The sequence below is a fragment of the Amia ocellicauda genome, chromosome 4 (assembly GCF_036373705.1).
Source record: "Amia ocellicauda isolate fAmiCal2 chromosome 4, fAmiCal2.hap1, whole genome shotgun sequence".
In the NCBI taxonomy this organism is placed as follows: Eukaryota; Metazoa; Chordata; class Actinopteri; order Amiiformes; family Amiidae; genus Amia; species Amia ocellicauda.
In genome coordinates, this window is record NC_089853.1 from 30,080,867 (window position 1) to 30,107,997 (window position 27,131).

General features: G+C 42.1%; 1 protein-coding gene across 2 annotated transcripts in view; it reads left to right on the forward strand.

Moving 5' to 3' along the window:
* Positions 1–27,131, forward strand: part of scaper (S-phase cyclin A-associated protein in the ER) — a 131,949-nt gene that overhangs the window by 29,834 nt on the left and 74,984 nt on the right. For both annotated transcript variants that reach the window (XM_066701833.1, XM_066701834.1), the window contains exons 10-20: positions 1,687–1,857; positions 2,672–2,741; positions 3,154–3,271; positions 4,407–4,518; positions 4,941–5,081; positions 6,342–6,497; positions 8,102–8,244; positions 8,830–8,911; positions 9,883–10,035; positions 13,320–13,427; positions 21,858–21,994. In XM_066701833.1, coding sequence (XP_066557930.1) covers positions 1,687–1,857; positions 2,672–2,741; positions 3,154–3,271; positions 4,407–4,518; positions 4,941–5,081; positions 6,342–6,497; positions 8,102–8,244; positions 8,830–8,911; positions 9,883–10,035; positions 13,320–13,427; positions 21,858–21,994 — 1,391 coding nt within the window. The remainder of the gene's footprint in view (positions 1–1,686; positions 1,858–2,671; positions 2,742–3,153; positions 3,272–4,406; positions 4,519–4,940; positions 5,082–6,341; positions 6,498–8,101; positions 8,245–8,829; positions 8,912–9,882; positions 10,036–13,319; positions 13,428–21,857; positions 21,995–27,131) is intronic.

Sequence of the window (27,131 nt, forward strand, 5' to 3'; positions counted from 1 at the left end):
CGATTGGTCAACTGGGGTTACAAGAGAAGCAGTCGGTTTCTTCTACATTCTGCTATTCCTTTTCATGTCAAGTCGCTAACCAACCCCCACAGTGCCCCCAGCCCTAATTTAACATTACATAGTGTGTTAATTTTGTTCCATGAAAGGGTGTTTGAGATTTCTTTTTTTTTTTCTCCTTTTTGGCCCAGTTTACCAAACGTCAGGGGGTATGTGCAGTGCGTGTAGATTAAGTGTGTTGATATATTGCATTACAGCCAGAGAAAGGACATGAAGGACATTAAGTTGACTTTCTGAAATCAAACAAAATGGAACTGGCTCTGTGTTATTTACAGTGGTAATTTACACCCCACTTGTGCTGCGAGGCACGTATGGCATGTGCAGAGTTTTTGCAAAGGGGAGATGGGAAATAGGTTTGTGAAGGGAAGCCTGAAGGTAGTAGGGGTTACTTGTATAAAAACAAGTACTGAGTATAATCGCTTTTACCCTCAACTGGCATATTGATTCACTTAAAGCTATTTTCTGCAACATCCTTAAAATCAAGGAACATTTATGGGGACAAGTAACGGGAAACACATCCCAAGTTATTTTTATTCAGCTGACATTAAGTGAATAGGCAACTAGAAATGACACTGATTGTGTCCAGGTTACCTTTCACACATGCCTATACAACAGTCGCCTGTGGTTAAAGCTCCTTTTAGCTTCTTTACTTGCCAGCAGGTGGACAGCCTGTTACAAATACAAATACAAATTTCAACTTTGAAAATGAGATTGATTGTGGTTGAGAGCAGTAGCCTTTATGATCCATCCATCCAAATGGTAACTGGATCTGCTAATTATGTGAAGATCTCGTTCTGTTCTTGACACTATTGCAGTCTCAATTGCGTATTAGTGGATTTAATGGCATGACCAGCATTTCAGGGGTTAATGAAGGATGGCCCCCAGGACTGCATGGCTACCATCAAAGATTTCTTGGCAGCACTTGGACTTCAATATGAAGGCCTGCTTAAAATATGGAGATAAATGGCTTTTTAATGGTCTTAAGGGAGTGTTATCTAAACCAAGATCAAAAAAGGGATTTTGGTTTGTGTTCTAGTGGCCGAGACACCTCTCTGGGTGGCTCAGATAAGTACCTCAGTGTTTAGACTCCACAGTGGTGCTTGTTAAAGACGAACAGCCACGGTGTTGAGAGAAAGTTCTCTCTCATTTTCCTCATTAGTTAAATTATAGAGCTAACTCCTTGAAGGACTGTAGTGCTGTTGTTAGCCTGTTCCTTCCTTGACTGTATTGTTCCTTCAGTCGAATTCCAATGTCAGGATCAGGAAAACAGTAAATGTTAGGGAACTTACTGTTGCAGCAGCAAATGTGTGGGCCTTATATTCATAATAATGGGTGAAAGTCACCTACTTTCCCTTAATATTAACACTAATCTTCTCTTGTTATGCCTCCTTGTACTAGATTCCCATTCACACAGCAAAACATTTTGGCTCCTCCATTGCTAATATTATAATAAGTCAAGACTTTTCAGCTGTGACTTGCTATGAAACCATTCTCTCTACCTCACTTTATCATGTATGAACTGCATGACAAAAAAGCGATACAAAAAAATGAATTTAAAGATCACAAGTCTAAAATTGGTAATTCAGTGCTGGGTCTGTAACGCGTGCATCTTTGTTGCCCTGCTTCCAGACACAGTCGATGGCGGAGGTACTGGCTAAGAAGGAGGAGCTAGCAGACCGACTGGAGAAAGCCAATGAAGAGGCCATCGCCAGCGCCATCGCCGAGGAGGAGCAGCTGACTCGAGAGATCCAGGCTGAGGAGAACAATGACCTGGAGACGGACAATGAGAGCGACTTCTCTGTAAGCCTCTTTGCTGAGGACATTTAAGTAGAATTGTACAGTCAGATCTAAGAGGTTAGGGTTAGGGCTAAGGTTGGGAATAATCTGCATGTCATGGTGATACTGTTAACAAGCCCAAGGGCCACAAGCCAACGCTGTTATAGGTGTCTTTTAATCATCACCTGCATGTGATCTAGGAAGAAGGGTTAAATAGATGCAGTTAAGTGCATAATAAGTTCAATTAGCTATTTTAAAAGATTAGGCATAATCCAGTCCAGAGATGCCTGGGTGTCAACAGTGGAATAACACATCCACTCCCACACTATGACACTGGTCTTTCAGCACTAGGCTGTTCTAGCAGTGGGCCCCTGTCTGCAGGAACAATTCACGTTTTTGGTTAATTTTGCATTGTTGTCTGCTGTAGAAATTATAGTAAAGATATTTAATATTGTGGGTTTTTTCCCCCTTTCTTGTGGTCTTTTTAAAGAAAAAACACATTAGTTGAGCAATGAGGATTCCAGAGATCTCATGCTGCCTTGTTTTAACAATAAAACACTGAAGGTATCCAAGCGAAGGGTTGTGTACTGCGGATTATGAATGCGGGAAGTGAATAAAATGTTCCAGGAGGTCTGTTTGCTGCCCCTGATGTAATTGGGCAGAAGTATGAAGTTTAACGCAGGAATAGGCAGTGAACTAGGGGGAGCCTGTGGAAAAGGATAATTTCCATGACATGTCGTCCACTTGGTGGGGGGGTCAGAGCTGAATTCTTTCTGGAACCTTGCACTGGGAGTGAGGCTCTGCTCATTCGGTCCCTCTCGCCTCTCCCTCTTCCCAGGCCAGCATCGGCAGTGTGTCTTGCTGTGGCCTGAACATGGACTGGAACGAAGTCTTAGCTGATTACGAGGGTGGGTCTTCTTTTTTAACATGAATGTTTTCCTTTACCAGTGCTTATTATTTATTTCTTAGCAGACGCCCTTATCCAGGCTTAGAAATACTGAATAAAAGGTAAAGGCCCTTTAACATTTGAGAAGAATAACTAAAAAGAGGAAAGATGTGTTTTTACTGGGGAAAAAAACTAAAAAAGAGATGAAGCCACAAATCAGCATAAAGAATGATCGGAGGTGATCTGTGTTGTCTCGTCTGTTTTTATGTGGTGGGAATAGTCCACACAATTGGTTGCCCCATAATGCACATGGAATCTACAGTGGACTGTTCTGGGCCAGCAGGTGTAATATGAAATAAGGTTGTCAGAATGTGAATGAAAAGTAAGATCTTGGCATTTATCCTCTTTTCTTTCTTTTCTCTCTCTCTCTGCAGCCCGGGAGCCTTGGCGTCAAAGCACATCCTGGGGTGACATCGTGGAAGAGGAACCAGCCCGCCCACCTGGCCATGGCATCCACATGCATGAGAAACTCTCTTCTCCCTCCCGCAAGAGGTGAGCAAACAGTTTAATTATCCCAACTCTAGTCCGGACTCTGTCCCTAATCCTAACCACTTACTCTGGTACATAGAAGTTGTTTCTGTGGGGACAAGGATTCCATTAAAATGTAAAGGGACTAAAGAGAGCCTCTTGCAGTCCAGGCCTGACTTTTGGGCTTGCACTAGGTTTATCAACCAAGTGTGTGGACATCTCCAGGTTCTCACTTTATGCAGGGGATCCTGTTGCTTTTGATGTAAGCGATGGCAGTTATCAGTCTTTCACTGTTTGTTTTCCATGGATCTTTTGAGTGCAGTGAAAGAATTGTTGTTTTTAAAATCATATAAATATGGGTTGATTTTGACACACCAAATGGCAATGAAGTCCACTGGGCAGGCATTCTCTGTGCATTCTCTGGACACCACCAGATAACTCATAATAGGCAGGCTTATATTGTGTGCTGTGTGATTTAAGTTTTTATGACATGTGACATAACCAGACAAGACATGTCTAGCTGATACCACACAGGCACAGGCTGCTCGGGCCCCGCAGTGTAATGATACACAGCTCAGGGTTTGTCTATATTTGCCTGCCGGAATCCTGAAAGGAAATCGAGCTTTTCTATGTCAAGGCCTACATGTTAATAGTGCAATGTCTGCTTTAATGTGAAATTATGGAACTTATGAAGTATACTTAAAAAATGTTTAAAAAATGCTTGTTACCTCCTTTAAGGTAGTCAGACAGGGGCTGTTGATAATCCTGAACAATGAGACCATACATTCGCTTTCCAATGAAAAGTAAGAGCTAGAAATTTGAGATGACTTAAGATCCTTAAGATGACGGAGATCCTGCACTCGTGACATTTTCCAACCGGTTTAGGCCATTGTTCATTCGCAGGGGCATTCCCCAAAATGTGGAAAAGGAAAAAAGCATTTATGAAAGGTACTCTCTGCACATTCTGTTTTCTTAACCAAGTCACAATATCATTTGAAAGGTTAACCAGTTCTGTGCTATGTCATCGTAATCATGGCAGTTCCCAGTCTGGCTCAGTAATGAAGAGAAAGTCCAGAAAAGTCACTTTTTTTTTTTTTTTCTTCTTTTTTCCTTTTTTTCCCCTTTCACCTTTCTAAATGTTTCCGGCCCTTGTCAACAGAACCATCGCTGAATCCAAGAAGAAACACGAGGAGAAACAGCTGAAGGCCCAGCAGCTCCGCGAGAAGCTGCGTGAAGAGAAAACCCACAAGCTGCAGAAGCTGTTAGAGAGGGTGAGTGGCTCTGGACTGTTTGCCACGAGGGGAGCAAACTGGCATGGGAGTGGGTTCAGTGTCCTGTGTTCATCTCCTACACTTGGAGTTCACATTGGCTCGACGCAGTGGATCATGTATTCTGAGTCGCTGTTGGTTGGTTAGCTTGTCAAAACACTAGACTTCAGAAGTTCATTACTGTGGCTTTTATAATCTATCACCCAAGAGGGCTTCTGCCCGAGTGTTGTTATAATCTGGATCATTAATTGGATAAATAAATCTGTGAAGTGGGGAGTGTAAACTTTAGCAGGCATATGCAATGGAGAGTGTAGGATCAGTATCTGAGTGGGGGCAGCGGGGGGTTGTGGGTATGTGTGGTGCTTAGGGTAAAGGCTGGAGGACATTTATCTATGTGTAATTCCCTCTCTCGTTCTCTGTCTCAGGAGAAGGAGGTAAGGAAATGGAAGGAGGAGCTGTTGGAGCAAAGGCGCAAGATGATGGAGGAGAAGCTTCTTCACGCAGAGTTCAAGCGTGAGCTGCAGCTGCAGGCTATAGTGAAAAAGGCACAAGAGGAGGAAGCCAAGGTGAAGAGTTGGGGAATATGCTGTTTTTTGTTTTTTATTTGATTTGTTTGTCCTTCCTTGGTGTACCTGCTTCACGTTGGTCACCTGATACCACTATACCATTAATTTATCAGATCAGATTGGCCTGGAGGTGAAATCCAAATGTAAACATTAAGATGTAGGTCAATGCAAAGTTGTGCCTTTAAGGTTGTTTTAGTGAGAAGGGGCTGATGATCGTATAGAAGGATGATGCAAACATTTACTTTCTAAAAGGAGGATTCCTGACTCGTGTGTGCGTGTGTTTATTGAAGTTTCTTTTGGGCCTATCACTCTACCTCTGTGTCAGCCCTTCATGACTTTTTAATGATGACATTCATGGTTAATATGATCGTATTAAGAAATTCACACTCTCTCTTACCGTGTGAAGCAGACAGGTGTTTAAACCCTTGTTTGCACTTTACCTTTGAGCTTGGTTTCCTTGCCCCTTGTGGGTGGCGGCTTCTGGAAGGTCAGAGTTAATTAGTTCCACGTGGGTTGCGGAGAGAGGCAGGGAGCGCGCACTGACTCGAAGAAAAAGTGCAACATCAGTTGCTACCCCCAGCAAGGCTTTTCAAATCCCCATTCAGGCTGCTAACCACTGAGCTGAAAAATCCAAGCTGTTAATGTGTTCCAGTCAGCCAGCAGAGCAGAAAATCTGGCGTCTCTTGGAGACCTAGCATCGGCCTTCCACAGCTCTGGCATGGTTGGGTTTTGTTTGTTTTCTTGGTTCCTTTTGAGGGTTTAATGAAAGTTGCCTTGTGAACAGTATCCCCACCTTTCAATTAAGATACTAGTGCACCCCTTGTTCCATGTTAAATAAGCAGAAGAGACTCAAAACTTAAAGACTTAAAACGTTTTCTTCCTGGTACAATTTCAGGAAACAAAACGAGTTCCGTTGCAGGTGAGATTGAATGTGTGCTAGCTTTGCTCACTGCAAAATGGCTTATTAATGTCTATTCTACTGGCACCTTGCTGCTCTGCCCTGCTGTAGATGGTTCTGCCTCATTCATTCTTTCGTCTGTGCCAGGTTGTGTTTCCTTTTTGTTTGGTTTGAAAGGGATGAGTGTTAGAATGTGAAAATCCTTTAGAAAGTGTTGATGGGAACCTTAGTTTGCAGAAGTCCAGTTGGTGTATTTAAGTAGATGCAAATTTGTGTGTGTGTATGATCCAGATCCTGGAAAATACATAAATAACCATGCTCAGGAAAACAGTTTTTTGTAATGTTTTGTTGTCTTGTGACAGGTGAACGAGATTGCATTCATTAACACGCTGGAGGCTCAGAACAAGAGACACGACGTGCTGGCCAAGCTGAATGAATATGAGCAGCGGCTCAGCGAGCTGCAGGAGGAGAGGCAGCGGCGGCAGGAGGAGAAACAGGCCCGTGATGAGGCAGTACAGGTACAGATTCCCCAGACTGCTCTGGGGGCCATCTCCCACCTGCTACTTTCACGCCAGTTGTAATGTACCGGGGGAAACCTCTCCAAATACAGTCCTATTAAATATGGTTTAATGAGGACAAAAATAATAATAATGAGAACATAATCTATGTAACTGTGGAAATATGCTTATATTCGCATTGTTTCTGTGTGTCTGTGCGAATATATATATATATATATATATATAATATATATACACACACACACACACCGATCAGCCATAACATTATGACCACCTGCCTAATATTGTGTAGGTCCCCCTTTTGCCGTCAAACAGCCCTGGCCCGTCGAGGCATGGACTCCACTACACCTCTGAAGGTGTGCTGTGGTATCTGGCACCAAGACGTTAGCAGCAGATCCTTTAAGTCCTGTAAGTTGCGAGGTGGGGCCTCCATGGATCGGACTTGTTTGTCCAGCACATCCCACAGATGCTCGATTGGATTGAGATCTGAGGAATTTGGAGGCCAAGTCAACACCTTGAACTCGTGATTCATCAGACCAGGCCACCTTCTTCCATTGCTCCGTGGTCCAGTTCTGATGCTCACGTGCCCATTGTAGGCGCTTTCGGCAGTGGACAGGGGTCAGCATGGACACCCCGACTGGTCTGCGGCTATGCAGCCCCATACGCAACACACTGCGATGCACTGTGTGTTCTGACACCTTTCTATCAGAACCAGCATTAACTTTTTCAGCAATTTGAGCTACAGTAGCTCGTCTGTTGGATCGGACCACACGGGCCAGCCTTCGCTCCCCACGTGCATCAATGAGCCTTGACCGGCCATGACCCTGTCGCCGGTTCACCGCTTTTCCTTCCTTGGACCGCTTTTGATCGGTACTGACCACAGCAGGAACACCACACAAGAGCTGCAGTTTTGGAGATGCTCTGACCCAGTCATCTAGCCATCACAATTTGGCCCTTGTGAAAGTCGCTCAGATCCTTACGCTTGCCCATTTTTCAACTTTGAGGACAAAATTTTCACTTGCTGCTTAATATATCCCACCCACCCAGGTGCCATGATAACGAGATTATCAGTGTTATTCACTTCACCTGACAGTGGTCATAATGTTATGGCTGATCGGTGTATATTATTTATATATATATATATATATATATATATATATATATATGAGATGTAAAGTGTTTGCCCCAGAAATTTGCACATGTAGAGCGGTCTGGAATTTAATTGTTGGGGGGTGCGGATGAAAATGGGGTATTGGCAGTAACAAACACGGTCAGGGACCGTTTTTTCTTGTTTTTTGTTTTCTTGCCGTTCATGCATTTTTTTTTTTTTTTTCCCCGTGTTGTTCAAGGGGTGCATGGACCCCCAGTATAATGGTTGGGGAAACCCTGATCTATATCTTTTGCACACCTACATTTATACCTTATATACTTTTAATATTAATTAAAGAAGGCAACTTTAGGTATGATTTTATTTGTGTGTACTAAGCCGCCAACTAGGCCATACAAGAGCAAGAGTCAAGATACAAAGATGTACCGTAAAGACAGACAACCTGGCCTGCTGGGGGCTTTGATGGCGTTTGTTAGTGTTTGCTGTTGCCCTTCAGGAGCGGAAGCGGGCTCTGGAGGCGGAGCGGCAGGCGCGGGTGGAGGAGCTGCTGATGAGGCGCAGGGAGCAGGAGGCGCGCATCGAGCAGCAGAGACAGGAGAAAGAGCGGGCGAGGGAGGATGCTGCGCGAGAGAGGGCCAGGTGTGTGGCCTTGAGAGCCTGAAAGCAAATCTCACACCCCAACACGGGCTTACGACCCCAGTGAGCTGGCCAGAATGTGCTGGGGGTCCAACAACATAAAAAATAAAACCTAAGCAATTCCCCTTTTACGTGTTAGTTTCAGTACTAAAACTGTTAGTAGATGCGGGGAGCGGGGGTTATCCACGTTATTATTTTCTATCCTTTCCAAACGGAAGAATATACATTTGAGTTTGTGCAGTTCACATTTTAAAGTTCTTACAATTTTACAGTTGAGCTTCACAGTGTGTTCTTTTGAGAAGTTTATCTTTTGACTGTTAAGTTTGCCCTGGGTAAGGGTGTCTTACTACAGATTAATAATGATAATGTTTCATGCATTAATACAGCCATTGAGCTATATGTTTTTGTTACTGATAATACTTGTCTACTTTTCTCAAATGATATCAGACTTCTACAGACAATGTTCAGGGATGGCTTTTGTGGTTACCATGTGACAACATAGCCACACATACCCTGTAATAGAAAGGAGCTACACTTTCCTTTTCACCTCTCTCCTAACACTGTATCTCCTCGGTTTCTTTCCCTTAGAGACCGAGAGGAGAGACTGGCTGCCCTCAGTGCAGCTCAGCAAGAGGCAGTGGAAGAACTGCAGAAGAAAATACAGCTCAAGGTACATGGTCTCTTTCTGTCTAGACTGCAACTGAAAACCAGAAGGGTGACCTACTGTTTAACTGAGCACACAGCATTAGAAATAGTTCCACAGTGGAAACGTATTTAATAATAATGCTAGTTTATTTAATGTTATAATGCTATAATATTTTCTGTTCTCAGCACAGTGCAACACAAATATATATGAATGTATCACTACCCATTTAACTTACATGAAATCAAGTATACGTGAGATAAAAAATAGAATAGCAATTTCAATCGCTCCACTCAAAGAGCATATGCCCAAGAGAAATGGGAGATGTCTTCTGTAATTAAAAACTGTAAAATTATATTTTGCATATGTACTGTTTATTATATACTATACATCACTGTATACATTATACATTTCATACATATTACTGTACAGGGTTGTATACCAATAAACCATGTATACTGTCCTTTATGGGCGATCTTAGCGATTCTTCAAGGGTAATTTTGACTATAAGACTTCAGAACCTAACCTCTGTGTAAGGTGTGAATTCACTGTACTTTGATTGCAGTCTTCATAGCTGTCATTAGCTACCATGTAATCCTATCCTAAAGCTTCTTAGCAGTAAGCACATAGAAATGAAGACAAATATGTTTTGTCTGGGTAGCTGCATTCAAATGACAGAACATTCTGCTAATTTGATAGTATGCGTTGATTTATCTACTGTACTTCATATATACGCTGACTGGTACTTCACGTATACATTGCATCTGTAAAGTGCTGTGTGGCAAGTCTTAGCAAGGGGCAGTATACACAATATGGCGATTAATCGATTGAATGGTAGACAACATCAGCTTCCAAGAGTTGACCAGGTCTGCATTGTGGCCTGAAAATGATTTAGAAGGCAGTATCTGTCTATTTAAGAATCCTTAAGTCAGCCTGCTAGGGTAGACTGATGGTTTTGCGACCCCCGGCTCAGTTTTCGCCTGTGGTTTTGGTTGCAGCACGACGAGAGCAGCCGGCGGCACATGGAGCAGATAGAGCAGCGGAAGGAGAAGGCAGCTGAGCTGAGCAGCGGGCGCCATGCCAACACCGACTACGCCCCCAAACTCACGCCGTATGAGCGCAAGAAGCAGTGCACTCTGTGTAATGTCACGGTAAGCGGTAGGGCCATTCAGCAGTGGCCTCTGAGCTCTCTTACAACCTCTGAAAGAGCTCGAAGAGGACACTGTTCTATCAGCTCACTGATTTTGAATCCATGAAGCGACTACCTCAAAGTGTCCGAGTACTCGGTTTTAGTGCTTTGGAAAACGGGGCGTTTGTTTTATTTTTTATGACACAACAGTCATTTTAATGAGGAAATTATAGAATTAAACATGTAGGGTCTGATCCAATGTTGTTAGCAACAGGGATTTGCCAATGAGTAAGGGCAGTAGATATGGACTGTGACACAACTTGCAGCCTCTCTACTCACACAAAATGATTGCAATAAAGACCCCATAAATGGTATTGATTTGATCTGCAAAATGTAAGACATTGTATTAAACCTGCTGGTCTTAGTCATGAGTAAAGCTTTTGCCAACTCGTGAAAATCAGACCCAAGAGTGGCTTCATCTATTCGACTCTTTTGATAACGAATGTGCTTGTTAAATAAATCTGAATGTAGTTTTAAGCTAAACATCTCTTGTGACAAATGTGTTTCATGCTTCTTCTGAACTGGCACCTCATTATTTATCACAGCTGCATAAATCCACATGCATTACGCATGCATTAGAGGTTGGCTAGTTGTACTAAGCCTGAACAGACAGGTGACAACCAAATCTTATTACTAAATTAATAATCAAGTGAATCTGGTTATGGAACAGCAGGGTCAGTACAAAAATAATCATATTAATGACTAATGACAACCTGATATTGTAATTGATTATTTTGATTACCTATATTTAATTGGTTCTCTGTCTTGAGAATCATTTGCTTTTTGAATTTCGAGGGTTACTGCAATTTGCCTTACATTCAGTAGTTTCCCCCCTACAGCAGGGAAGACTGTGCCCAGAGTTAGGACCACTTGATAAAAGGGGCTTCCTGTGCTTTTTACCAAGAAGGCACATTTAAATTAGTATTTAACTACATTCATTAAACATGAACTAGTGTGCAGAAATTTACGACCGGGCTTGATTATGGTTTTGGAAATGACAGGTAACAAATCTGAATGAAGCACATTTTATCTGCGACAGGACTGCTTTCAAGATGACGAGGTTGGCGCTTCAGACCTCCCTGAGATTAAAAAAAAAAAAGAGAGAGAGAGAGAGAGACAGAATCAAATCCTGTTAAAAATGTCAGATGCCCTTGGCCAGCCTCTGACACTAGTGATCATCTTTAGGTCAGCAGCCAGCACTTTGCTTAATGATATTAAGAGTGGCCGGCTTCACTCCTTTCCATTCTGCAAGAAAGCAAACTGCTCTGCTATTCACTTTCCTTCTCTGTTTATGTACTGCATACAGGGCAGTGATGTGATGTGATGCTGTTTTGCGGTTGTATTTTTTACACGTCTTGGAAATTGCATTTCACAATAGTTGATGTTTGTTGCTTGACACAAAACAAGCAAACCACTCAACCAACCATTCAGCAATTAGATATCTTACCCTAACACATCTCCTCTAAAAAAGTAGCTTAGGTTTGCACAGATAGTAATGTCATCTGTGTCGATTTATCTAGAGGTAAGGCTCCATAAAGACACATAGACTCCCAGCTTGTAGCCTGAGGCATTAATGCTGATATAGTCAGAGAGAATGCCAGGTAGGCTGTTCGAGTATGTTTTCACACACTGAAACAAGCTGAAGTGGAACACAGTGGAAATGAAACCTTGTTACAAAAAAAAAATCTGAGAAGATCAAAAAAAAAAAAAAAAAAAAAAGATCGACAACCAAAAAAAAGCAAAAAACACTGAGCTACTTAGTAGGATGAGACTGAAACAGCCTGAGAAATGGCTGTATGATCAATACTGATCCCTGCAGCCCTGGGCAATCCTTCAAGCACAATTATTATCTGTAATTGTTTAACTGGGGGAAAAAATACTTCCACTAAGATGGATGGCTCCATTGTAGGAGATGGTCTCCACTGGGGCTCTTAGCTCCCAACACCTTGCTTGAGGAAAGATTTCTATATTGTACTGCGTGTGAAATAAAAAACAGTTGTCTGGCAGTGAAATGCTAGTGGAGCAAACACAAGCCTCATATTTGTATTTATGAATATTATTTATTTATTTGACTGACTCTACCAAGGTGACGCCTATTCTAATGCAATTTTTTTCATCTTACAGGGAGCTGTGAAATTAAGTGTACATCTTTTAACCACAAAAAAAGGTTGAATACAGTATAATGCTTATGTTAGTCAGTGAAGCTACTGTAAAATACAGTACAAGATGCACACTGCCACTACAGCTGATTGTGTAAGGTGTTAAATCGCAGTACATTAATGGGGAGCTGATCAAATTACACCAAAACCATAGGCCTTGCTTCCCAGACACCCCCAGAGTGCTGACATAAAGCAGTAGAACAGAGGAAGTGCAGGGAGGTTTCCACAGCTGGTTTAGACTGAGCATCTCCCTCAGAAAGGGTCATTTTCCAAACAAGCCATATTAAAGTATGGGCCTAGTTCATTGCGTTTGTATGCAGGCCACAGTGACTCAGTCTTCAGGCATCGTTCTGTGTTGGAGTGTGGGGTCAGAGACGGAGTCCACATGACCGCAGCGCCAGGGCAGAATTTACACCAGATTTATGAAGGAATGTAACCAGTGCCTCATGACTAAGAAAAAGCCCAGATCCCTTAAGGATCAGCCTCCAAGGGGAAAGATTTACACCAATTGTGGATTAAAACTATGACTGCACTATCAGTTACTCTAGGATTCTAGGATTTTGCTGTCCAAGCTGACTTTAGGAGGATTGTTTTCTTGGTTTAAAAATAGGCTTAGTTTAGTTTTAATGGTCTGGCTAGATCAGAGAAGAGGCACAGCTGAAACAGAGGGTAGAGGTTGTAAGGATTCAAGGACAGGGCGATGAATGTGTACACTTCACATATAGAAATGGAAACAAGCTACATATTCTGTGCCATTTATAACTGCAAATGTGAGCTCTATAAATTTCCCTGTGGGGCTTCAACATAACCATCCTGTAATTCTTTATTTTCTTTTTGCTCATCCTGGTGGGTGTGTAGACTTTGAAACTGCAAAGTGTTTCCCATGCCAGATGTCAGATTTGAGTTTGAACTGAAGTTGTGTTGTTGAGTCTACCTAAGATTGCCTGTAAATGCTGGATCTCCACTCCCTTTTCCTGTGTGTGACCTTCTATTGAGATGCTGAATGTGGTGTGTGTGTTCATGTCTGCGTGTTTGGTGGGGGCGGGGGGCTGGCCTCTATGCTGACAGTGCTGTGCTCTGGTTGCAGATCACCTCGGAGGTCCACCTGTTCAGCCACATCAAGGGCAAGAAGCATCAGCAGGCAGTCCGAGACAGCAGCAGCATCCAGGGCCGGGAGCTCTCCGATGAAGAAGTGGTATGTTCTTTACTGCACAAACCATTAAGACCCCCACAGCAGGACCCGGAACTGGAATTGGAGGTGCTTATCGATCAACTCTTCAGCTGTGAGAGATTTCCATCACTGGAAAAAAAAAAAAAAAAAAAAAAAAAAAAGTCTTTGCTCTAATTCAAGGGTGAAGACTGCAGTTTTCGACACAGAGCATAAATGCTTTGGGAGGAAAAAAAACTATAAAATGTAAGGAAAATAACCAAACTGCAATTGGTAATCGATTTTGGTCATTCTGAAGTGTGGTACAAAAGAGATGCCACTGTTTCTTTAAGAGTCCTGCAGGGTTATTCTGTGAGAGATTGTTTGCAAAGGTGGTAGTAAATATTGTACTGGCCAAGGTGGCTGTTCCTTACATAAGGGAGTTGTTGTCATCCAGTCTGCAATTCCATATTGGCCATTTCTGGGCACCTTGTGCTACTGACAATTGATTGTATATGCTTCATCTTTGACCCTGGCATCTCCTTCATTCTAACCTCTTTCACTTCTCTGATGCCTTTCCCACCTACACTCTAATTCATTAGCTCTCTTGTTCCTGCAGGCCCTCACAATAAACAAGGCCCAGTGTCACACAGGACTCATCTGATGGCCATAGACATAATTATGACCTTTTTATAAGCCATGTTTTTATTAGTTGATTTTTTTTTTTTCTCCAAGCGGGGAGACCAACAGGTTTGTTGTACCATTGTACTGCACACTACAAACAAGGGAAAAGCAGGGGAATAAAATGCTTTAGAGATGGTTTTGAAGATGTTAATAACCTAAGAAATTTTACAAACGAGAGGAGGCCATTTGACCCATCGTGCTCGTTTGGTGTCCAATAATAACTAAGTCTATCCAGTCTATTTTTAAAAGATTTCCCAGTTTTCAGCTTCAACCACATCGCTGGGGAGTTTGTTCAGATTGTGACAACTCTGTGTGAAGAAGTGTCTCCTGTTTTCGGTCTTGAATACCTCGAAACCCAATTTCCATTTGTGTCCCCGGGTGCGTGTGTCCCTGCTGATCTGGAAAAGCTCCTCTGGTTTGATGTGGCTGCTGCCTTTCATGATTTCGAAGGCACGTAGTCTCCTCTGTTCCAGGGTGAAAAGGTTCAGTTCCACAGTCTCTCCAAGTAGGACATTCCCTCCAGACCTGGAATAAGTCTGGTTGCTTTACAAACTGTTGATGTTGATTTACAAACTTGCTTATTTTATGTATTTTTATTAAATTTGTAATGATTTTCTGAACTCACTGCATAAGCCATTAGGAAACAATGATATTTTTCATACCTCTAGTCTATAGCTGGGAACTTGTGGGGAAATACCAAGATGTTACCAGCACAGTCACATTATCACGGCATTCATCAGAGAACTAGGCTTATGAAAATAAGTGACCGGTGTGTCCTATAAAGACCCTGAGTCTGTCACTTGTTATTAAGGGCCTTCTTGAGTTAGAGCTGAAGGTGTAGCCAAGGTCACGGAAAGAACAAAATTCTGACAGACATTGAAGCACATTATAGCATATGTGGCCCAGGGGGAGGTGAGGCAAAATGGGAACTGCTTGCCTCTCATGCAGAAAGGAAAAGATTGAGTTGGAAAGTTAGCTTGTGAAGATAAAAAAAAAGTCAGTTGCTATGAAATTTGACTACCTTGAAAGAGACTGGCACAGGGGTCCTGCCAGTGTTTTTGGGAGCTTAGGCATCCAAGGTTCTGCCTAAAAATGTAAGTGTGGAAGAGAATCAAAATGAAGTGTGTTTTGAGAGATTTTATATCTATTTAAGAAATGAAGCTTGCAAGAAAAAATTTTTGAAGGTACTTGTGTTTGACTTGTTTCAGCTGTGGCTTGTTTTATTTATATATATTTATATGCAGTATCATTTAATTCATACTACCTGCCAATTCATTTGCTGCTGGGAGTTCCATAACTCTTGTAGGAATGAAAGATTTTTAATTAAAATTAAGGTGGCTGGCTGAACTGCACAGAGGTCACGTTATAGTTTTACGCTTGCAAGAATCCCATCAGTGTCTTCAAGCTCCAGATTTGAGTCATATTTTCCTAGTTTAAGGACTTGTAGATTTTTTTTTTTTTAAAAGGAAAGAAAAACGTTATCAATACGATTGGATCGATGCCTCAGGAGAGTACAGCATGCACGACGTCTCGGATTTTCAATATGCTCTCTGTACTTACGTTTATTGCTTGTCGTCTGTCCTGTTTTAATATTATATATGTTATGTCTATGACCCCTTGTGTTTGACGTATTGGATTTTTTTATTGTTCACCCCTGACCTTGTACAAAAATATTGCCACTGACCTCCCCGTGCTGACACTCCCGCTCCTTGTCTGCATCAATCTTTGACACATCGCTGTTCTGAGACGCGGGCCATTCATTGGACAGGGTAGTGGGGTGGGCGGCCCGGCCTTGATGAAGTGGGGGGAGGAGGGGGTTGCGTGAGGTTGCACTTCCCAGGCCACCAGCAAGTGAGAGGTCTCCTTCATAAATCTGCTCTGCTGGCCTGCACCCTAATGGAAATTGCCAAGGTGTGAGTGGGACCCCTTGAACTGTCCCCTCCCACTCAACCCTTCTGCCTCCTGGCCACTCAGTCATCGACTCGCTAGAATCGAGAATGCAGGACTCCCAGAGTGCTCCCTCCTATCTGCGGCCAATTAGAGATGGCAACTAGGGGTGTCCCGGGCCCATCCAGTCAAGTTCTGTGTTCCACCCCTGATCTTAAATACTGGGTGGAATCTTTGGAACAAGTCTTCTATACGTCATTAAGGACTGCGTGACCATTTCAAGGCCAACACAGATCAGGATCACGTATAGGCCGCTGTGTTTCAGACAGAAGACTCCTGTTTTTACAGGAGCATATACACTCACCTAAAGGATTATTAGGAAAACCATACTAATACTGTGTTTGACCCCCTTTCACCTTCAGAACTGCCTTAATTCTACGTGGCATTGATTCAACAAGGTGCTGAAAGCATTCTTTAGAAATGTTGGCCCATATTGATAGGATAGCATCTTGCAGTTGATGGAGATTTGTGGGATGCACATCCAGGGCACGAAGCTCCCGTTCCACCACATCCCAAAGATGCTCTATTGGGTTGAGATCTGGTGACTGTGGGGGCCAGTTTAGTACAGTGAACTCATTGTCATGTTCAAGAAACCAATTTGAAATGATTCGACATTTGTGACATGGTGCATTATCCTGCTGGAAGTAGCCATCAGAGGATGGGTACATGGTGGTCATAAAGGGATGGACATGGTCAGAAACAATGCTCAGGTAGGCCGTGGCATTTAAACGATGCCCAATTGGCACTAAGGGGCCTAAAGTGTGCCAAGAAAACATCCCCCACACCATTACACCACCACCACCAGCCTGCACAGTGGTAACAAGGCATGATGGATCCATGTTCTCATTCTGTTTACACCAAATTCTGACTCTACCATCTGAATGTCTCAACAGAAATCGAGACTCATCAGACCAGGCAACATTTTTCCAGTCTTCAACTGTCCAATTTTGGTGAGCTTGTGCAAATTGTAGCCTCTTTTTCCTATTTGTAGTGGAGATGAGTGGTACCCGGTGGGGTCTTCTGCTGTTGTAGCCCATCCGCCTCAAGGTTGTACGTGTTGTGGCTTCACAAATGCTTTGCTGCATACCTTGGTTGTAACGAGTGGTTATTTCAGTCAAAGTTGCTCTTCTATCAGCTTGAATCAGTCGGCCCATTCTCCTCTGACCTCTAGCATCAACAAGGCATTTTCGCCCACAGGACTGCCACATACTGGATGTTTTTCCCTTTTCACACCATTCTTTGTAAACCCTAGAAATGGTTGTGCGTGAAAATCCCAGTAACTGAGCAGACTGTGAAATACTCAGACCGGCCCGTCTGGCACCAACAACCATGCCACGCTCAAAATTGCTTAAATCACCTTTCTTTCCCATTCAGACATTCAGTTTGGAGTTCAGGAGATTGTCTTGACCAGGACCACACCCCTAAATGCATTGAAGCAACTGCCATGTGAATGGTTGGTTAGATAATTGCATTAATGAGAAATTGAACAGGTGTTCCTAATAATCCTTTAGGTGAGTGTATAAAGGCTGCAGCAGGAAGTGTTGTTAGTGTTATGCCATACAGAGCATTTAATTTTGGTCTGCAGCAAACTGAATGTGTGAAATGTATAATTTTTTTTTTTTTACAAGACCATTTAATTATTTTTGCCTTTTAAAATTGTCTGGTAAATATGTAAGATAAAGCATGAAATGGGTATGATCGAGTGGTGAAATGTCTTATAATTTGGATGGGATAAGCCTGGGGCATTTATTGAAACTAATGGTAACTCAATAGCCTAGCTGACAGAGTCTTCACATTGCCCTTCAGTGACACATCGCAGGCTTTTGAGCAGTGCAGAGCGGCCTGGTGTTGTGGACAGGGAATAAAATCTGTCATTTCTCACAACTGGAGAAGCCGTTCATGGAGCCCTTTGTAGCACACAAAAGAGGGGAGATAGGTGAACATATCATTTTGACATAATGAGATAATAAAACGACAGTTTTACTGCCACTGTAGGTGTGATGTTTTAAATAGTCTCTCATATTACCCTGACCAAAAGCAGACTCTGTTATTGTGAGCCTGCTGGGCCTCGGGCAGTCCTCTCTGAATTCCATTGTCTCTCTCCGGCTGCACACACATTCGTCTCTGACAGCTGGGGATCAAGCTTTTCTGGACTGCTCGAGGAGGCTGTTACAGAGGTTGAATATCTGACCTAGAGCTGGAAACTTTGACCCACCCGCCAATCGCAAATGACAATCTCAGTCCTTTGAGGTGAAGTACTTCTTACTGTTACCCATTGGAAATCGCAGTAAAAGCGTTAGTATGATGTTGGAAATGGGTGACTAGATTGACTGATCGAGAGTCATTCGTTCTGGCTGATTTCATTTTTAAGGCTGTATTTCTTCATGGTTTTATAAAATAACTTTTTATATCAGAAGCTTGAGGTTCTAAACTCGATCAGACTTGCATGCAGTGTAGTGGCCAAAGAGTCCGGGGTTACCCTGATTTTCTCTCTAACACAACCTTTTGTGTGAACATAGTTATTTTTACAGGTGTAAAAAAAAAAACTAAATAAAAAACTAAAAAACAATACCATTAAGTAGACAGGGCCAGGCCTGGACCCCCTTTCAGGGTGATTGCTGAACATCTCTGCCTATAGTCCAGAGTGGAGCATTCCCTAGGGGCCCTGGGAAAGCCAGTGTGAAGCAGAGGCAGTGTCTGTCGGAAATACAATATGGATTACAAATCACTGTCAGGAATACAGATAAAAGCAGGAATAATAGGAAGGCACAGTGAACCTGTACATAATATGGCTACTTTGTTAAAGGAAAGATGACTAACATTCAGCCCTTTTTCTTTCACTCACATTCATTCATTCCCCAGTCTTTTCTAGGTTATGTAGCGGAAACCAAAGCTCTGTATCAGTCTCAGGGTTTCTTGATCACCAGGCGCAATCGATACTCAAGCAGCATGCCCATAAACATGTCCATTACACACTATGACTTTTAAAGGCAAGTGTCCTGAACATTGTTCATACTACTTTTTAAGTATTTTTTTATTTAGTTAATTGATTCAGTGCCAGTTTTCCCTTTGTCTTCCTGCAATGACTCCACCCTATTGCAATAATGTGAATATCCAATCAGTCAGCAGATAAGATAAGATTTTTTTTGTGTTGCCTCTGATCTTCAACCCACAGTTCATTTCAGTGTTCGATTGCTAATCAATATCTCCCACTCCCCGGAAACCCAAAATAAAATAAAACTAAAAATCATTGATTGCAGATTTATAGTTACAGGATAATATCAGTTAGGCTAATTGGCCCGGCGATGATTTGAGAGCTATTCATGCTAGATCACACAGTTGATAATCTGTTAGAACTAGTTTCTCCCCACTAATGCCTCCCTTTCAGGTTTTTAATCTGAAAATCCATACCCACAGAGCAGCTACATGTTAGAGGGAGAGAAAACAAAACCCCACAGCGATCAAGCTACTACAGAAGACATTGATCTTAATTTATTGGATGAAAAGAAACTCCTCCCCTGTATTTAAAAGTACATATGTCTATATTAATACCAGACATTAGGTTAAGAAATTACACGGGCAATTTTTTTCCCACTCCGTCTTTTTTTATACATATTTTCAACTGTGTCAAGATATTTTGCTGATGGAGAGTTAAACCCTGCCCACCTCATGGCCCTAACATATCCACAGTGACGTGTGTTTAGAAACCCTTATCGGGTGTTAAAGACATAGGGGAGAATTAGGACCCAACAATGGCTTTCACACAGCCTTGCTCGCGTCCCTTCAGCCTTGACGGATGTACACCTTGCACAATGCAGGAGACACCTGCTCCTTCAATAGGGGAGGCCCTACTGACTGAGGAAGCCCTTTTTCTATACACAGAGTCAATTTGTATTATGTCCAGGGCCTCATTCTTTGCCATTTCATCCTTTTGCCGCTCCGCAACCTGCCTTCCTACCCCCTGGTTTTCCTTCTGTTTCTCTGTGTTGTTTTGTTGTAAAGAGCCCTGTGATATCAATCCAGCTTGCTGCAGTGAAAGGTGAGAACTCTGAGAAACACCTTGAGCTTGCTGACGGCCCTGTCGTCTTTCTCTCACGGCGCCCCTGACAGCTCGGAGCTGCCTCCGTCCTCTGCTGGGCTGATGGATGAATAAGCTTGTTGAACTTTGCTGCGCTGTTTCTGAGTCTTCTATTAAGCCCCAGATTAGATCAGAGACAAGTCGGGGGAAGTAGGGAGGGGACCTGAGGGGGCTGGAGGCAGTTTGGAGACACCGGCTGCCTCTTCTTTCACAATTTGTAAAATCAACAAACAGACACGGATTTAAAAAAAAAAAAAAAAGGACACACATTTCAGCCACAATCAACACTCATGTCACAAAAATGAAAATGGAAACCTATTTGAATTGGTTATTTTTGAGTTTTGGTCACTAATGATAGTAATAATCATCATAGAAAACTATTTTTTAAGCATTAATGGGCAAATAAAACAACAAAAACAATACTGCAGCAGTATTTGAAAGGTGTATTGATTTGTGCCTCATATTTGTTTCCGGTCAGTGTGCGGATTCCTCTTTTATAGCATGAGTGTGCTGATCATTGTGGATTTGTACACCTGTGTTATGATTAGAACGATTGTAACTGATTGTACTTCGTGTCTCATTGTCAGCCCCCTCGGTCACCCTCCTCCTATGGCGGCTCAGCATCAGGGCAAGGCAGGGAAGCTGCATAGTGTCTTGCAAGGAGCTGGTTATCTCTCTTTCAGGTGGCATCCCATCCAGAGGTTGGGATTAGCCTGCGTTTTGTCTCTGCTGTCACTGGCAAACAACGAGAGCTAAGAAGGGGGAGATAGGATCCCAGATAAGAGCAGATCCACTCGCAGCTGGGCCGGCTGGTTAAGTTTCATCGTTCTCCCCTGCTAGCACACTCCACCAGTCCCCAATCTCCAAACTGCTTTTTAGACTGTCATTATAGTGTCAGGTTTCAGAACCAGACACTCCCCAGAGCTAGATAGGAGTAGTAGTGTGCCAGCTGTGATAGGAGTTGAGCTAGTTGTCTTCTGGAACACAAAAGGATTTTTATTTTACTTTATTTCCTTTCCCATGTTTTAATCAACCACAGCTGAAACATTAAGACATCCCTGAACTGATTCATGCCAGACAAATGGTGCTAAAATGTGCTTTCATCTTGTAAAATGTCACTTTGCTTTAGAGAGCATGTATACATGGAACATATGTGTGTTTGTATGTGTGTGTATGTTTAGTCAGTTTAGGCTTGCTTAATTCTCAGCTAATTTAAAAGTAATCTGTTCTATATCAGTGCCTTGGAATTAATTATCAGTAAAGGCCTGTTCCCATTTCAGAAGCAGGAAAAGAGCCAGAATACACCCTCAAACTCCTACTAACATACCTAAGCCATGACCTTTATGACTAAAAGGTGCAGTCATTTACAGTTCATCTCTGATGAGTTCATGGCTGGCAAGATCTTTATGGTTTTCCTTGGTTCTGCTATTTTCTACTAACAATAATTGGACCGTGTTTTTGTATTTTTTTTTGTGCTATTATTCAGCAGGGTAAGTATTCTTGTGTATGTTCCTGAAACTCTGTACAGTTTAACTCATAGGATGCTTTGGTGGTCAGTGGTCTAAGTAATTTCATTTTAACACTCATGTAAAATTATGAATCTGTGTGCATTGTTTAAATGTTAGAAAATGTAATTTTGAAAGCCACTGAAGATGATATTTATTTCTACAAAAAGAAAGAGTTGCCTGGAAGTGTAAAGTCTGTCTGATTACAATTCACTTGTAAGCCTCTAAAGACCCCTGTGATTTCATTCTGTTGATTATTTTTAGGAGCACCTGTCTCTGAAGAAGTACATTGTGGACATTGTGACAGACAGCTCTGTCGCCACTGAGACGGCAAAAGACGGAGAGGAGAAGCAGAAGGCAAGAAAGAAAGCCAAGAAGCTCCGAGCACGGATGAACTCCAGGTAACGCATCGATCTTCTTTTCCTGAGAAGTGGAGAGGAGAGGGAAAAAGAAAGGAGAAACAAAACAAGCAGGGGTTTATGAGTTACAAGCTGAGGAGAAGCAAAAAGTTATGTGCTTCGTGGCTGTCTTAAAAATAACACTGATGAGCCTAATTTATAGCCACTTTCTGTGATTGGGGAAGAAAACTAGAAATCGATCTAGAGCCCTTGCTTTCACCTGTTAAGAGCTTTTCTCATAATTGGCTGCCAGAGTGCTGCCAAAACTGCAGCCTCTTTCCAGTGTACAATAGTATGTTAAAGTATGTGTAAACCATGCCTATTTTTCTTCCCCCAGCTATTGATTTTTAAATGAAGTATCAAAGAAAATCAATAGTAATCAACAAATAGAAGGCAACGCACTTCAGTGTCAGATCCCAGGGCTGGGCTTAATCAATTTTGTTGCCTGTCACAACAAGGGAGGGAGGAGGGAAGGGAGAGAAAAAAAACAGTGGGAAACATGTTGAAATGGAAAGTGAGTTGTCGGATGAGCCGTTTGTCATGGGGCTTTAAAGAGCAGGGAGGAAGAAATGACATGGGCTTGTCCCAGATCCTCTCATTTTCCTTTCTCTGCCACAGTTCACCCTTGTTACTGAGGTGTCACCATCTGTTTTTTTTTTTTTTTTTTTTTTTTTTTTTAATTTGAAGACATTACCGCATCCTTGGGTCCCCTATCATATTACCCCCTGCGTCGGGCACAATCAAAGGCACTTGTCTAACATGTTTAATGAATCTTGAACTGAACTGTGAAACATACAGTCTACCTGACGTTTGCTTTTCAGCACCCAGCTATCAATCACCGCTGTTCGACTCGCTACAGATCGCATGCCAAAAAGTTCATACCCTCCACTGAGACGTTTACTATGATATTTTGTTTCACTTTTTCTTCTCTTTTTGTAATGAAATTAAGATGTATAACTATCCAAGAAAATGATTCATCTGGGTATGATTCAGAACAGTAGAAAGTGGATTCAGGGGTCCCTCCATGACTAAAGAAGATTTAAAATGTCTACTTTCTATTCCTTTTAAAATCATTTTAAAACAAGAACACAACTACTCCACTTTAATTACATTTACGTTTGGGTGGTTGCTGACAAATTGTTGTGTATTTGCAATTCAGCTTATTTTTACATAAATGCTTCCACCTGCTATAGAAAGCTGGGACAATTGAGGCCAACATGTGTGGGCCAAAAAAGCTCTGTGTCCCTTTGATGGAAATAGACAGCGTGTCTGAAAGAATATATGCATTTATTTAAATTTATTGATTTGCAGCTTGCATTTCCCCATCTCAAAGGTCACTTTAAACAAGTGGTTTAAAGAAAAAGACTTCTTAAAAATGGTCTAGGGAACACTAAACAGGTGCCACTGTTCTATTTAATAAATTACATCTAGAAGGTTGTGGCTTTTAGGAACTGCATTTCACCAAAACCTGAAAGTCCTGTATCACAGTGCTGTAGTTTCATCTTCTCTGATTTCTGTTTTATGACAAAATGGCAACAGTGTTGTACTGGTGGGTGGGGTGGTCAGTGGCAGTGTTCAGAGAGGGAGGAGGATCATTGCTGAACATATGCACCATCATTGCATCTGCCGCAGCTGTGAAGAAGCACTTAGCATTCATTCTGAGAAGGCCCCTTTTAGGTAGCTGTCAAGGAGGATCATTTCTTGCCAGTGTCTATCTTCACGCTGAAACTCGGTGGCCGTTTGTCAGACCCATCAAATCGAATGGGACTAGAGGGGATCCTTTAACCAGCCCTCTGGTCTGGTCTCATGCAGCCAGGCCTAGCTGTAGAAGTGACAATGGCAGAAGATTCTGTTCCCAGTCACTCTTAAGCACCCCTCTCCCCCTGTTGTGACAAGCACTTAAAACGTAAAAAGGCTTTCATGGGTCATAAATGTACAAAAACCTAGCCTGTAGTGGTCTATGCTCAGGAGTGAGTCTTTAAAATGAGTTGGAACACTGCTGTGTGGAAATGATCCATTTTATAGGGAGGCAGTATACAATTTGTACAAATAGAAAGGGTGGGCTACATTCTCTAAGTAGCGTATCTCGCAGCCACTGAGCAGGTGGACCCATGAGTAAGGACTGAATTCAGAATTCAGAATGATACTCTTACAAATGGGAAAGCATTTGTAAGAGTATCATTACTTGGCATATATATTTAAATATACATTAGGCAGGTATGAAAATGCTGTAAAGTATGAATGCTTTCAAAAATAGACATGTTAATAGATTCTATTTATCAATTAACTAAATGCAAAGTGAGTGAACAGAAGAAAATCTAAATCAAATCCATATTTGGTCTGACCACCCTTTGCCTTCAAAACAGCATCAATTCTTCTAGGTACACTTGCACAAAGTCAGGGATTTTGTAGGCATATAGTCAGGTGTATGATTAAACAATTATACCAAACCGGTGCTAATGATCATCAATTTAATATGTAGGTTGAAACACAATCATTAACTGAAACAGAAACAGCTGTGTAGGAGGAATACAACTGGGTGAGGAACAGCCAAACTCAGCTAACAAGGAGAGGCTGCTGAAGACTGTCAAAAGTCATACACCATGGCAAGACTGAGCACAGCAACAAGACACAAGGTAGTTATACTGCATCAGCAAAGTCTCTCCCAGGCAGACATTTCAAAGCAGACAGGACATTTTCCAGCTGTCCACCCTCTTTTGAAGAAGCACAGAGAAACGGGCAACATTGAGCACCGTAGACGCAGTAGTTGACCAAGGAAACTTAATGCAGCAGATGAAAGACGCATCATGCTTACTTCCTTTCGCAATCAGAAGATGTCCAGCAGTGCCATCAGCTCAGAATTGTTCGCCGAAGGGGTGGAGTGTGGTACACGAATGAGTGTCTGCAGGCAACGGTGAAGCATGTTGGAGCTTCCTTGAAAGTTTGGGGCTGCATTTCTGCAAATGGAGTTGGGGATTTGGTCAGAATTAATGGTCTCCTCAATGCTGAGAAGTAGAGTCAAGTACTTGTCTCCCTGATGGTATTGCATGAGGGATATCTGATTGGCCCCAAATTTATTCTACAGCATGACAATGACCCCAAACATATAGTGAAAGACATTAAGAAGTATCTTCAGTGTAAAGAACAAGGAGTCCTGGAAGGTATGGCCCCCACAGAGCCCTGATCTCAACATCATCGAATCTGTCTGGGATTACATGAAGAGAGAGAAGCAACTGAGGCTGCCAAAATCCACAGAAGAACTGTGGTTAGTTCTCCAAGATGTTTGGTTCAACCTACCTGCTGAAGTCCTTCAAAAACTGTGTGCAAGTGAACCTAGAAGTATTGATGCTGTTTTGAAGGCAAAGGGTGGTCACACCAAATATTGATTTGATGTAGATTTTTCTTCTGTTCACTCGCTTTGCATTTAGTTAATTGATAAATATAATCTATTAACATGTCTATTTTTGAAAGCATTCTTACTTTAAAGCATTTTTTCAAACCTGCCTAAAACGTTTGCACAGTACTGTATATACAGCTCTGGAAAAAATTAAGTAACCACTTAACATTGATTTCTGAACTTGGAGTGGTCTCTTAATTTTTTCCAGAGCTGTATGAATACTGTATATGTATGTGTATGTACATGTATATTTATTTTATCTGCCTTCCTATACCTCAACGGGGTAGTATCTGTCATTTTCTGACCATTCTGAACTGAACACTTTCATGTTGTAAGATTGTTCTGAATTTTATTTTTCCTTCAATGCATGACACGTTGGGTCTGGACATTGCGTGTCTCCCTCGACTGCAGGAACAGAGTCTACAGTGTCTGACTTGGGATGGAGATGCACTTACAAAGGGAGCTCTGTCTGTGTGGCTAAAAAGGTGATGGCCATTGCCTACCGTACTTCACTGAGAAAGGTTTCTATAAACCGGGGAAGTGGTGGTGAGGAAGCAGTGTTCATGTGACCGGTTTCCAAAAATTGAAGTCAAACTGAAAATGTGAAAGTGCTTGTTCATCCTTCCAAACCAAAGTGATCTGGTTAACCAGAGGCTGTGGCTACCTGAGATGTCCAAAAGGAGGATGTTTCCATATTTAATCTGAATGAATTCACACTCATCATCAAAGGACTAACTGTCCCAATTGCAGAAACCGATTTCCTTGAAGTGTTCTAATATATCATCCCATCTTACGTTTTGTTGTCTTTGGTTTGATATACAGTACACGCATGTCAATTTTGCTTTCATTGGCCTTGGGTTGTTTGAGTTGCAGACACATGCTTCATTCTAACCTAATGGTGTATTGGAATCAAACACATCTCTCCATAATTCACGTCTTATTCTGTCATCTGGTGTAGGGGGGATCTATAAAGAGTAAAAGTGTGCTGCCTCCAAATCCAAGCTCAAGATCTGAACAGTTTGACCCGCAGAATGCTGTAACTGCTGTGTGCGAGAAGATTTCTGCAAAAAAGTCTTGCACCAGTAATTTAATTGACTTCTATTCTATGCTTGGTTGATAGCCCTGAGTACTGATTACATGTGTTCAGGGTACCTTTTAAAATAGATATATGTGTACTGTCACTTTCATGTAAGCAACTTTAAATACAGTTCCTAGCAGGCACATTTTTATGGTCTGAGCTGTCTGAATCCCCCGCCAGTAAAGGTGAATGGAGGGACAGTGCATGATGAATTGATTATTAGTTCTGCATTGTAGCTTTGGGTTTTTTTTTCTTCTCCAAACTGATTACTAATATTTATAACCCTAGCCCATTTAACTGGGACTGCTGTAGTAGGTAATATATTGCTTAGCAATTGCTCCTCGTTTAACCTCTGGGAGTGTAAACCTGTCACAGCAGAATAGTGTAATATCTACATTGATGAAGGAGTGCGATATTGTCCAATGTACCTACATGTATGTCGACGCTGTAAATGTGTTCAATGGATCTGCATTTCAAACAATCCCCTTTCTCAAGTCTTAGTGGGACATTTTTCCAGCTGAATTGTATGTTTTCAATTTTATTCCACCTTATGTTCAGCACATAGTCTCTCCTGATTTGGAAACTGGTCCTGTTTCCTGGATGCACAGCCATCCAGCCTCACTGATTACAATATCTGAGGTTCAGTGTGTAGAAAACACTTATTA